The 13,984-nt window shown below is 42.5% G+C and overlaps 1 protein-coding gene across 7 annotated transcripts in view; it reads left to right on the plus strand.

Moving 5' to 3' along the window:
• The window catches only part of RAD51B (RAD51 paralog B), a 419,926-nt gene that overhangs the window by 273,711 nt on the left and 132,231 nt on the right, over window positions 1-13,984 (plus strand). For all 7 annotated transcript variants that reach the window (XR_008466383.1, XR_008466384.1, XM_054201146.1 and 4 more), the window contains exon 10: window positions 6,257-6,335. Coding sequence is in view for 5 of the 7 variants with exons in the window: in XM_054201146.1 (XP_054057121.1) it covers window positions 6,257-6,335 (79 nt within the window). In the remaining 2 variants the exon portion in view is untranslated. The remainder of the gene's footprint in view (window positions 1-6,256; window positions 6,336-13,984) is intronic.

Below are 13,984 nucleotides of genomic sequence, written 5' to 3' on the forward strand. Positions count from 1 at the left end.
TAAAGCTTTCTAGTGACTTGTACAGAAACACCAATGTATCCCTTGTTTTGCCAGTTGTATGTGGTGGTGCGCTGTACAATTGGATCTGCCCTTGTCCTGGCTACATCACTGGTCAGTAATCTTTTGAGGTACTAATATACCCGGGAAGTGTTTTCTTTTCAATAACTGACTGTTTCCCCTTTTGTATTACAGCTTCTGTGCTTATCCTTGTTTTCTTTATTATCAGTTCACATTTAGCAGTGTTAAAAGCTTCACAGAGATCCAAATAGATGAGGTCCAATTTATTTCAAATTTCTAAAAAATTAAAAGGAGGATATCAGGTATGTCTGACATGACATCCATGTTTCGTTTTATCCCATTTTCCAAGTCTTTAGTTCTTCTGCCCTTCAAAACTTCTTCTAAAGCCCTGCATGATACTGAAATCAGATTACAGGCTTCAACTCACCAGTTTACTTTTTTTTCTATGGACTATATTTGCTTTTCCATTATGTTGCGTCATCTTCAATTTCATAAATGAATGACAAAAACTAGTTATCAGACCAAAATTCACATGGAGCAGACCATCCTGAGTGCCATTACAAGTCATATAACGGACAACCAGGGGATCAGGCCTAGTCAGCATGGGTTTATGAAAGGCAGGTCCTGCCTGACGAACCCGATCTCCTTCTATGACAAGATGACCCGATTACTGGATGAGGGAAAGGCTGTGGATATTGTCTACCTAGACTTTCGAAGAGCATTTCACACTGTTCCCCACAGAATTCTCATGGAAAAACTGGCTGCTCATGGCCTGGATGAGCATACGATCTGATGGATTAAGCACTGGCTGGATGGACGGTCCCAAAGAGTGGTGGTCAATGGAGTTAAATCCCGCTGGCGGCTGGTCACAAGTGGTGTCCCTCAGGGCTCAGTGTTGGAACCATTTCTGTTTAACGTCCTTATTGGTTATCTTGATAAGGACATAGAGTGTATCATCAGCAAGTTTGCAGATGACACCAAGTTAAGCAGGAGTGTTGATCTGCATGAGGATAGGGAGGCTCTACAGAGAGACTTGGATAGATTGGATCGATGGGCCAACGCTAACGGTATGAGCTTCAACAAGGCCAAGCGCCGGGTCCTGCACTTGGGCCACAACAACCCCATGCATGGCTACAGGCTTGGGGAAGTGTGGCTGGAGAGCTGCCTGGCAGAAAAGGACCTGGGGGTTCTAATTGACACACGGCTGAACATGAGCCAGCAGTGTGCCCAGGTGGCCAAGAAAGCCAATGGCATCCTGGCTTGTATTAGAAATAGTGTGACCAGCAGAAGGAGGGAGGTGATTGTCTCCCTGTACTCAGCACTGGTGAGGCCACACCTTGAGTATTGTGTCCAGTTTTGGGCACCTCAATACAAGAGAGATATTGAGGTGCTGGAGCGAGTGCAGAGGAGGGCAACAAAGCTGGTGAAGGGCCTGCAGAATAAATCTTATGAGGAGCGACTGAAGGAGCTGGGACTGTTTAGTTTGAGGAAGAGGAGTCTGATGGGAGACCTCATCACTCTCTACAACTACTTGAAAGGACATTATAGAGAGGTTGGTGCTGGTCTCTTCTCACAGGTAATTAGTGATAGAACAAGAGGGAATGGCTTCAAGCTGCAACAGGGTAGGTTTAGACTGGACATTAGGAAAAAATTCTTCACAGGAAGAGTGGTCAGACACTGGAATAGGCTGCCCAGGGAGGTGGTGGAGTCACCATCCCTGAATGTGTTTAAGAGTCATTTAGATGTGGTGGTAGGGCATATGATGTAGGGGAGAACTTTGTAAAGTGGAGCTGATGGTCGGACTCGATGATCCCAAGGGTCTTTTCCAACCTAAATGATTCTATGCTGATTCTTATAATGTTTTGAAAGAGATTATCTATTTTCTACTGAACATGCTAAGCTCCTGGAGTTTTCTTTCCACTCAGCTGTTAGTTTATATCTATATCTATATTATATAGATAATTCCCATTTTCTACCTTTTCCTCCTTTTTAAGCATAGAATCATAGAATTGCCTAGGTTGGAAGGGACCTTTCAGATCATCTAGTCCAACCATCAACCTAACTCTGACAAAAACCATCACTAAACCATGTCTCTAAGCACTATGTCTACCCATCTTTTAAAAAACCTGCAGGGATGATGACTCAACCACTTCCCTGGGCAGCCTGTTCCAATGCTTAATAACCCTTTCAGTGTAAAAATTTTTCCTAATATCCAGTCTAAACCTCCCCTGGTGCAACTTGAGGCTGTTTCCTGTTGTCCTGTCACCTCTTACTTGGGAGAAGAGACCGACCCCCACCTGGCTATGACCTCCTTTCAGGTAGTTGTAGAGAGCGATAAGGTCTCCCCTCAGCCTCCTTTTCTCCAGGCTGAACAACCCCAGCTCCCTCAGCCGCTCCTCATGAGACTGGTTCACCAGACCCCTCACCAGCTTTGTTGCCCTTCTCTGGACCCGCTCCAGCACCTCAATGTCTTTTTTGTAGTGAGGGGCCCAAAACTGAACCACAGTATTTGAGGTGGGGCCTCACCAGTACAGGGGACGATCACCTCCCTCGTCCTATGCACCACACAGGCCAGGATGCTACAGACCTTCTTGGCCACCTGGGCACACTGCTGGCTCATATTCACCCATCAGTCGACCAATGCCCCCAGGTCCTTTTCTGCCAGGCAGCTCTCCAGCCACTCTGCCCCAGCTTGTAACGCTGCATGGGGTTGTTGCGACCCAAGTGCAGAACCCAACACTAGCGTCATCCTGCTTGTTGAGAACTGATTATTTCTTCATTCATATCTAGAGTATATTTAATCACTACCCCAGTGTCATTTCATTAAAACTCCAATTTTTATTTCCTTTTTGATATTGTTAATAATCTTTCCAGGGTCAGCATTACCTTGATTTTTGGTAATCCTTGATTTATACTTCTGCTTCTTGGCCTCTAAAACGTCATTTTCTTTTTTTTTTTTTTATATGTATTTTCTTCTGTGTTTTATAAGTTCCTTGTGCATACATAAGAACCTACTCTGTGTTGGCTATTCCAACCAGAGGATGGTTTGCGATGACCTTTTACAGTTTTTTCTCTTTGGTTGAAACACAAATCTAAATACATATTTACTTTTTTTTTAAAGTTATGTTGATGTAGAGTTTGGTGCTATAAAAAAGAATTCTGTGTACTTTATCTGGTTGTGAAATATGCAATCATACTTTAAAGGTTATTTTTCTCAGTAAGCAAACTTTCAAAATAAAGCAATACCCTTGAATATTCTGAGTTGTTCCCATTTCACTAAAATGGAAGCTGTTCTGAGCCTCAGATTTAACTGTGCAGCATCAGCCTTTCAGAGGGGCCCTGTGATGTGCTGCTGAAAGGATGTGATTTATTATATTTTTTCATTGCTATACTTAGTTATGCACATATTGTAACTGCATAAAAATGCAGTAACAGAATGTACATAGGGTTATTTGAATGTCTATCCGTTTGCACGTACAACTGTGCCTAGCGCGCATGCATATATAGGTTAGTATTTATGTGCATAGCACTGCACAGAATGCCAAAAATTTGACCTTAGACATCAGATCTGTAACTGTTTCACTTCAGGCCTTTCCGATTAAACATCCAGCTGTTGTGGGAGACTCTGTAGCTGAGCGCTTGCACAGTTTTTCCACCCCATCCTCTCCCTCTTGTTCTCAGAGCTGAGGGGGCGTGCGAAGCACTCTGCTGTCCTTCTGGCAGTGTCCCCCTCCTGCCGCGTCGGTGGGAAGTGCTGGCTCAGGGGATAACGACGAGCAAGGGGATTTAAGGTTTGTCAAGGTGCGTCACAGATTTGGGATGTGATTTGCCTCTCCTTTCTCCAGGAGTTTGTTCCAGTGAGAACGGTAATTAACAGGGAAGAGGGGAAAGTGCTAGAGCAGCAGTTTTCCTACTTGGAGTAGTTTGCAAAGGTTGTATCTCATCCTGAGGTGGTTTTGCCAGCTTCATATGACTGAAAGGAAAACATTGACATTTGGACTGGTCTGATGTTCTCTGGCTCTATTTGTGGTCTTTATGTGCCTGCCTTTATTTTTTACTGTCTGAAGAAGAAGGGAGACTGGTTTAAATTCTGAAAACCATAAAAATGTTAGCTAGCTATGCGAACGTGTGGGTAATAGTGGTTATATTTGACGAACCAAGTATGAGGATTTTGTTTCTTCAGCCTGTATCAGGATCAGATGAGAAAGAGTTGCATGACATCTAAGTATGGTCCTGTCTGCAGACTACGTACAAATACAAATGAAACCTACCCACTATACGGATACCCTTAGCATTTGAAGTGCTACAGGAAAGTCACACAAGCCTCGATTTTGCAGGAGAATTTGCTGCCAGATACTCTGGTTAGATAAGGACATTGCAGAGCTCCAGCTTCTGGTGCTTGATGTTGTTAATCTTACACTTAGGAATAAATGTCCCAGTTCCATGTATCTATGAAGACATTCAATACGGTCTGACTTTTCAGTGAAATATGAGCAGTCCTGGTGAGCATGAACTTCCTCGTTTTTCTGTAGTCTCTCTTGGCTTTTATAAAACCTGCTCACTGTTTTCCTGCTGATCATTAGGCACCACCAATCAAAATTCATATGCAGTGACCCTTACAAGTGCTTGAATGTTTGGCAGAATTAGGGCATGACCTTTGGAAATAATGGGGGTTTTTTGCTCCATTTGAAATCAGCAGGATCTATTGGTGCCCCACACCTCTAAAAATAAGATGGTTACTGTCTGCAGTTCTAAGAAATCTGTATTTGGATGTATCTGACAGAGGGATGCCTGTCTTGGGCTGAGAGGGTGTGTTATCTGACAGGGCTTTGGAAACTTAGGCATGGAGGTGCGGAATGGTTCCACAGCATGTTGCTGGGCAGGCCTCACGGCCAGGTGAGATGAAATCAGTACATGGAAGTTGGTAGGCCTGCTCTGTGGCCTTGGGCTGTGCCGTATTGCTGTGCGTGGAGCAGATTCCCCACACAGGATCAGGGCGGACTGAGGGGGAGCCGCCTGCCCAAACCACGTCCTCAGGGGCTGGGAGGGCAGGAAGGCTCTTCCAGCGTGCAGGGCCACCACCGGGAGGGCTGCTTTCCAGTTCCCAGCCTTTTCCAGCTGTTGAGGAGGTGAGCGGAGAAAGCTGTTTCGGCTTTGTTCATTAGCACTGTGCCAGAGGCAGGGCAGCAGCACGCCCTCTGCTTCAGCCACTGCTGTCAGGGCATTCTGCAGAGCCCACGTGGTGACCATTAGATCAGTGCTTGTGCTGATCACACTCTGGGCAGAGCTTATTGAATCTATCATTAAAATGTCACTTTCACATAGATGACAGAATGGGGGTTGTTTTGAGGCAAGCTGTGAGGGAGCAGTCGTCGGCAATCGGCAAGAATCAAGCAGCCAAATAGTACAGAATGGCACGTTTGTGGGAGTTTGACTGGCACTGCAGATCCCACGTCCCCTACCCTGCCAACAAGCCCATTTCTTTGTCTTCAGAGCTCTGCTGCAACTCATCTTCCACAGAGGACAGTTCCTTCATAGTGGAGCCAGAGAACTTGGGATATTTCTGGCCTGACCATGGAGGGCCAGCACACCTGAATGCCGAGCTAAGTGCAATTGCACTATACACCTAGAGGGAATTCCAGTTCCTATTTTGAAACTCCAAGGACAGGATCCTTGAGTAAACCTTGACTTGGTCATTACAAGTCAATGCAAAAAGAGGACATCCAGATAATTGCAATGGCATGTTACCATTCCTGATGCGGTGACCCATGGGTGGCCCACCGTTTCTTCCAGGGGCAGGAGGAGGATGGCGGGGGGAGTTCTTGGAGAAGCCAATGGGGTGCATCCATGGAACAGCTAAAGGAGATTAAAATGGCGTTACACAGTGGCAGTTGTAGTTTTGTTCAAAATCGTCTCCTATCTGAGTGCAACTGCCTGAACCAGCAGGAATGACTAGGTTTAACAGGACGCCAAGACGACAAGCAAAGCTTGTTGCTTTCATGATGGTGTTTTTTAGGACCTGTGAATCTTTTTAAAATTGCAGCATGATTTGTACATGCGTATGAGAAGACTTCAATTACCCATAAGTGACAGGGCTAGATCAACAGTTACCTTGTTATTTCTGCAGTACGTTTTACCACTTCTGGAATTTAAATCCAGTGAGATTATTCTATGGATTTGAGCTCTGATCAGTATGTTAGAGAGATGCGTACTTACATATTACTTGTTTGTTTTGCAGCTCCTGGTTGCTAAATCCCCTGTTGCTCCATTCTCTGCTTTTTTCTACACCATTGAGAAATCAGGCTTGGTTCTTCAAGGTAAGACCAGAGCATTGATTGTTTTGCCTTTACAGTTAGTATTTTAAGCAGGCTGAACGTACATAACAGCAACTATTGTTGAAAATGGTGCTGTTTATACCTAATTAAAACCCCACATATTTAAACAGTCTGGTTGACAAGGGCAGCCTTCTGCTATGTTCAGTGTTTTGTCTTGGATTATACTGAATTAGTTGTTGCATATTGCCATGGACCTAAGAATGAACCCTAAAATTATTAATCAAGGCTCCCTGTTTTCCTTCAAGGTAAAGTAGAATGGTTCTGGCAACATTGCTCCTATAGGATAGGTTTCTCCAGGAGAAACATACCCATCTATCATTAATAACATGCTCTAATAAATGGTTCTTCTTTAGCAAATGGCTTGACATCAATAAAAATACAGGAAATTAATATCTGTTCTCTGTTTTTGTGGTCATTTTAATGCTAATGCCCCATGGTCGTAAATAATTCTCAGATTCTCTAGGATATGAGGTAGTGTACTGAAAAGCTGGATATTACTACCATGATGGCAGGGAACTAGGGTTCCTTGCAGCCATGTCCTAAATCATGTACTTTCACACCACAGCAAAAAGAGAAGTTCGGTTCTTCCCTGCTTTTCCCCACTTATCTCAATAAATCTTCCTTTAATGTCCTTACTTTTTGACAGACATTCGTAGATCAATTTTGTTGAGTTGCTGTCTGTTGTTATGCAGCCTGGCTCCTGATTGCTGCATCAGTTTAGCAGACTAAATAAAACTAGTCAGCGCCTGTCACTTTCTCTTCAGAGGATGCTCTCTGATATGCAGCCATGGCATTTAGAAAAGTTGAGTATCGCTGTTTCTCAGGTTCCAGTGATCAAGAATCACTGATCCCATAAAGCACTACAAACGTTTTAAGGTATGTGAACAGTTCTCTCCCTTCCGATTGCCCATTTTGCACCTGCAAACAGGCTGTGCCAGACCAACGACATATTTACATTTACTAATGACTAAATATTAATGACTAAATATGCTTACGTCTCTGGTGATACATAATGTAGAAAAATAAGAAACAAAAGCATTTTTTGGTGCATTTTTGCTTCCATTTGATACATTTACATAATGATAATGCGGGGTTTCATACGATGTTTCCTAAACCTTTGTATACTATACCCAGTGTGTTCTTAGATGCCATTCTGGGAATTTGGTCTGATTTCTTTGGTACCAGTAATTTTAAACAGGCTACAGGAACAAGAAACAGTTTTTATTAGTTTCAACTGAAATGGCTTGCAAGAGTTGGTCTAGACATATTTTGGTTCAGTACAGGGCAGAAGACAAACTACTTTTGTATCTCAAATATCTTCTGAGTTGCAGAGATGTTTCTGGTCATTATAAAAAAAGGCAGACAATTTCTTGCACTGTCCTCAGGCACTGATGTAGTGAAACTTTGGGAAAGAAAGATTTCCCATTTCAGAAACAGGAAGCGTTTGTTCAGAGAAGGTCTTTATTTGTTTCAGTTCTTTTCTGTGAGCCAGGAATATAGCTTACCAAGGACTGAACCCTACCTTTAAAGAACAAATGGGCCTGCTAACACGTAATGATGACAGAGCAGGAGTCTCTGATAGAAGGGTAGCACTCTATTAGGAGTATAGCAATTGCTGTTTTCCCTGTATCCGTATGTTTCTGGGGTGCACATTTAAAACATCATTCACCATTTTTCTAAAAACCAGTGAGATAACAGTTTGGATTTCTCTGAGTAAATGCCGTCTCAATATCAGACATTCTTTGTACATTTTGGAAGGCAGCTTGAAGCTTTTCTTTGTGTGAGCCTTTTCTTACTTTCTGACTACACCATTATGTTTCCATTTTAGATATTTGTCTCCAAGATGGGTAGTAAGCAAGGGCATGGTTCCCCTGATAATGTGCCACAGACTATTTTACAAAGACTTGTAAGTGCTTACACGTGAGCCATCTCACTGAGTTCTACAAAGCAAATCTTTCATATTCTCATCCCACATTTCAATGATCGTTATTTCTATGGAAGGAGGAAGTGAACAAGTCACCTGGAAATGGCTGGTTTGGGTAAGAAAGTGGCACCAGGCTGCCTCGTGTAAGAGAGGCTAGAGTTTTTATGAGAGATACAGCTGGTGCTTCTTTCCAAAGGGAAGCTGGACGCAAGGTAAGATGTCAGTAAGGCAACTAGCCATGGGTCAGCCAGTGAGGGAGTGTCCCTGCGTTGCTGCTTGAGGGACGTCGTATAGCGCTAACAAGTGGAATCTGTCCCGCAGCCTGATTGCAAAGGCAGCTTTCCCATTCAGGCTTTGTTGTTTAATTCAGTTGGTGTCAGGAGGTGAGCACATTCAGGGCGGCTGATGGGAACAAGTGGATGGGTGTGGGAACTGGCGAGAAGCAGCAGCTGGCTGAAATGCCCAGGATTCTTTCTTCTTACGCAGGGGGTCCCATCCCGGGACCATTAACCAATAGGCCATAAACAAATTGATATCGGAAAATGTGGCTGGAAACTCCTTGATTAGTGAGGGTGAATGGGGAATGAAAGACAAAGTGAAAGTGTGATTTAACAGTTCCACAAGCAATTTCCATTGCCACCTCTGAGGGATTAGGATGTGTGGAATGGGCTAAAAATGAGGAGGAGCTCCCCCCCCTTTTGTTCTGTGCGCCAGAGGATAATAAAACGGCGGGAGAGGCAGTGCGGCTAGTTAGGGATTTCACAGGCTGCTATTTGATGCAGTTTAAGAAGCCCTTCTGCTATTGTTGCAGTTAAAATGGGAAGCGGAACTGTTCTCCATTCGCAAAAATCTCCAGTGTCCTCAGGAAGAGGGCTGAGAGCAAAAGGCTATTAAGATGGTAATGCTGCCCCATTTGGAGGAGTGTATCAAAATCCTCTTTGTCAATGTAAATCGCTGCTCTGTTTCCCTGGTATCTTTGCATCTCATGGCCTCGGTGAAAGCATAGACGTGTTTGGAGGAGACCCTAGTCAAGGCAGAACTGCTTCTCTTATATTGTCAGAGCCGAGCTCCAGGCTACCCGAGGGTGCCACAGAGAAAACTTCTTTGCTTTTATAGACTTGTAGTGCTCAGGGATGAAAAGAATCCAGTTATTCACTCATTCTTTTATTTCTGCTTGCAGACTAGAGAAATGAAATTTCATGATTGGAAAGCAAAACTGGCCAGTCAGAGATTTAGCAAGGAAAGTCATCCTTCAGTCTCCTCCTTTCATTGCTTCAGTATGCACTGTGCAGTGGAGGGGGTGGAGCGCATACCCCAAAAAAGCCTCAGTTGACTTTACATTGCAACACAATGTCAGGTAACGTACTGCCATGCCGTACAGTGTGACTCTGTGATGAACCTGAATTGTGATTGCAACATCCAGTCTGACAGCAGATCTCTAATTTGTAGAGATCTTAAACAGAAAGGCGGAAGCCTGGATCTAAGCATCACAAAATAATGGAAGTTTTACTGTCTGCTTGTGTATGTTGTTTAGGGACTTGCTGTTGCTGCCCTAATTCAATATACTAGTTAAAGTAAATGAAGTGATACTGTCAAAAAGAAGAATAACAGTAAAAAAGCTCCAGATCTACTTGATTAAGGGTGCAAATCACAAGGTGATATTTCTCATTGGCAGTGATATAATTTCTTTTTTGGACTGGAAATTATTAGCTGGTAATTCTGTTCCTAGTATATCAGTCAGAATGCATTCTGGGCTGTTTTGCCTTGTACTTTCATTGAAGCTGAATGTAGCACACATACTGGGTTAGGTCAGCTGAACTAGAAGATACCACTTTGCCAGTCACATACATATCCAAAAAGAAGATAGGCTGAATAAACTGTCAGGGTTAAGCTGTGTTCTGTGGGCATAAATACAAGTTAGCAACAGAGCCTAGCTATTAGCAGCTGATAGCTCAGCTGTCTGTGGAAGTAATTCTCATTCCATCTCACCTAAGTAAATGCCCTCTGTTACCCAGAGCATGGTGCTGCAAAAGAAGACAGGGAACATGGTGGCTGGTTGCCAACTGGAGAGTCTATCGAGATTTTCGCTGAATGCTTTAATCAAGTGATTAACATTGCTTTTCACTGGAAGATCCTGGAAGCAACAAAGAAAACATAAAGCAAATAATACTAGTGAGCTAGGACTTGCTTTTGAGTAATAATTTATTTTCAGTTTCTTAGGGTTTAAAGATGGTGGGATCAGCAGTTCATCGAAACTGACTTCCCATATATCATGAATGTTTCCTTCAGGTACCTGATAGCTTACGTTACACAGAAGCATTTTTTTCTAGCAAGGCATTCACTTTTATTTGAAGATACCAAAAAATGTGAGTTCCTGGTTTGCCTTGACAGTGTTTTCAAGTTTTAGTTACCTTGCTGCTAAGTACTTGTTCTGTATTTCAGATTAGAATTTGTCCACCTTCAGCTTTTGGCCTCAGTTCTTGTTATGACCTTCGGTGCTAAATAAAACCCTCTTGCCATTAAATGTTTGCTGTTTTGCATGAGTGTACTTGACGTTAAGATTGATCCTGCTATCTTTTATTCTTCCTTTTGAAAGAAAGTTATCTGCAAGTTTAACCTCAAAACTTGTGCCTCACGCTGACTGGCTCCCCTCACTACCCAAAGAAAGGAAAAAATACCTTATATTGCTAAAGGGAAGAGTTTGATTTTTGTGGACTGGAGTGGATGATTAGTTAGCTGATTAATGCACCCTTTTTCCTGCCCTCTTTTCCACTGCACGTGTGTCTGTGTGCGCACAACCACGCTCACCTTGCCTGTAATGTCTTATTGAGACAGGTGACTTATGATAAGTAGAAAAAAAAGATACGTGGCACTCGGAAGAGAGTGTCTTAGATTTTAAGTTTTGCAGTACTAAGGGGGGAAAGATCTAGGAACAGCTAAATCTTGGTATGTTATATTTCATTTGTCACTAATGTAATGAAAGAGGCTCATTTTGATCTCAAAATAGCATAGGATCTGGATTTGTAGTGCAGCATGGCAAACGGTCTCCAAAGTGCTATAACTAATTTATATGGCTGAAGCAAGTGAAAAGTGCCTCATTTTATTTTGTAAAGAAATGCTTTGGTAATGAGTAGTGAGGTAGAAAGGGAATTCTGAAAGAAAGGGCAGCATTATTTGTATTGTATTGTGTGAGTTTGAACAGTGAGAGACAATGATTTACTGCATCAAAAGCTTTTATTCAATTGAAGAACTGTAACTATAAAGTGACCTTTGTCTGGAGCAACATGGATATAATCTGTAAAATGAAGCAGGGTTGTACTTGATGTGTGAATGGATGGAAGACAGATTAATGGGAATAAAGTTGTGCATTGCTATTGAGATGGTAACAGATTTGCAGTGCCACTGGTGATTTCCGGCCCTGTTGGAGGGATAAAGATGAACTGATCATTGTTAGGATCTCTGTGGGGTGGAACCGCTTTTGCTGTATTCCCCACAGGACACTGAAAACCTCATGCTATTTCTAACAGGTTTGTAATAATGAAAGCAAAAAAGCATGATCGGTTTGTAGGCTAAGTCTATCCTGGCAGTAAGGAATGTGAAAATGCCAGCAAAATCATCCATACAGATGTAACTGACATCAATGAAAATGTCCTTTTGTTTAGCCAGTTCGTGGCATTTTAGGGAATGAGTTACTAAACCTGACCCAGGAATCGCGTTCGCTTGGTTGAGGGGGTCCTCGCGGGGTGGCTTTTGGGGAATCACTCTACTGCTCTGCAGCAGCGATGGCAAAGCCTCGCTGGAGTAGCCAGACTCCATGGCTGACAAATGAAGGAGTCCAGGGGAGCAAAGCACAGATGCAAAACCAACTAAAAATGGTAATGAAGAGAGGTGGAGGGAAAATATGTTAATTGCGAAGGAGGACTAGAGGCATCTTGGGCTTAGGTCCAGTAGAAACAAAATAAACTGTCATTTGAATAAAACTAAATGTTTTTCTCTGCAAACACGATCTATCTAGTGGCATAGTAGTTAGACAACAGAATGGTAAAGTTTCTGGCCATACTTTTTGCTGTGAACTTAACTTGTGGGAGGAGATCATGCTGGTTAAATAGTTCAGCACAAAGTATTGAATTGCCTGCTTATTTCTGAACACTTAGGTAAAGACACTGAAGATACAGTACTGCATTCTTGCACTGAAAGCCAAACATGTCTCTAAATGCTTTGCTAGATTGCAACTGAAGTGCCAGCATTTAATTTTTCTTAAATTTTACAAAGTGTAATATCAAAGAAACTTAGTGCAAGCAGTGTGCCAAATCTGTTCTCATTTACACAAGTATGAATCAAAACTAATTTTTTTTTTTTAATCCAGTGTTGTTAAAACAGTGAGCTGAAGAGTAGAAGTCTGTATTTGCAGAGGCGCTCCCCTTTTCAAGGCTGGCATAGGCTTCCTGGGACAAAATGGTCTCACTTCAGAGAAATCTTCTCCTTACCAGTCTCTCTGTAATGAATTCCTGATCAAAGTCGGCTGCTCCCCTGTGTTTTCAGCACAGTGCTAAAGCAAATGGCCTTTTTTCCAAAAGGCTTTTAACAAGGAGTGAAGTTGTCTGTTGATTAGAGGTAGTATCTGTGATTTGTGACAGTATATTGTTCTGGGAACTGAACGTTGTTGTAGAAGACCAAGAGTCTACTAGCGATTGCCTGGATTTAACATAGATGTTACATCTTTCAAGCTACAGATTTGTAGAATAAGGTCAAATGTACCTAAAATGGACTTAGTGTTCTTAAGTGAACGTATGAATGAGTAGGAAGCCAAACAAATGTCTGTCCAGAAACATGTTTTTCAGCCAGAGTGAAATCTCATGCTTTTGTGTGCAACTTAGGAAAGTAAAGGGCAGTTAAGTCTCACTGTGATTTATCCCTGTCTCACATAGGCATAACTAGATTTCTTTTGCTGTCCTCACAGTTATTCTGGCTCCATCACTAGCATGTTTGGTGAAGCCATCACTACTGTCATTCTATCTTGTAAAACTGTAGTTAGCAATAGAGGACTATGACCCAAGTGACTTAACCTTGGTAGTACATGCAGCTTTTCTTTAGCTGTAGGACTTTATGTATTCTCTATATTAAAATCTTGTAAGATCTCTGTACAGCCTGGTTGCTGAAGGGACCAGGTTGCTGGGCACTTTATTGTTCCCCTGTGTTGGGGAGGGGGGAGCGATGTGGAGATCCAACAGTTAGCTACAGCCTAAACCTGGAAGTCTCCAGAGTGCAATCCTGTGTAGATAGGCACATTCGAATAGCACTTCATCTAAACTAGATAACTTTGCCTGAGGGGGCGCTTATTAGCGCAGGGATAACATTTTGCAAATAGGGTTCCCACTGCTTTGGCCCCAGTGCTGTTTTTCTTTGAAATTTGCTCTGTGTTTTCAGAATTAACACACCTAGAACAACCTCAGGTCTCTCTGCATCTGATGTGTAGACTTGCCCTGTCTTTAAAACTGGATTAACTACAAATTTAAATGATCTTATCATATAAGCTTAAATCTGTCTTGATAAGGTGGAACAGGAATATACAGCACTTTCATAGAAACAAACACGTGATAAACCCTCCCAACAAACAGGTTTTTACTTCAAAAGGTTTTTCTTATTAAAATCATTCCCTAAAATTAATAACATGGGGCTGTTTCTGTAAAGTATTTTCCATAGCATT

Source organism: Rissa tridactyla, chromosome 4 (genome assembly GCF_028500815.1).
Source record: "Rissa tridactyla isolate bRisTri1 chromosome 4, bRisTri1.patW.cur.20221130, whole genome shotgun sequence".
In the NCBI taxonomy this organism is placed as follows: Eukaryota; Metazoa; Chordata; class Aves; order Charadriiformes; family Laridae; genus Rissa; species Rissa tridactyla.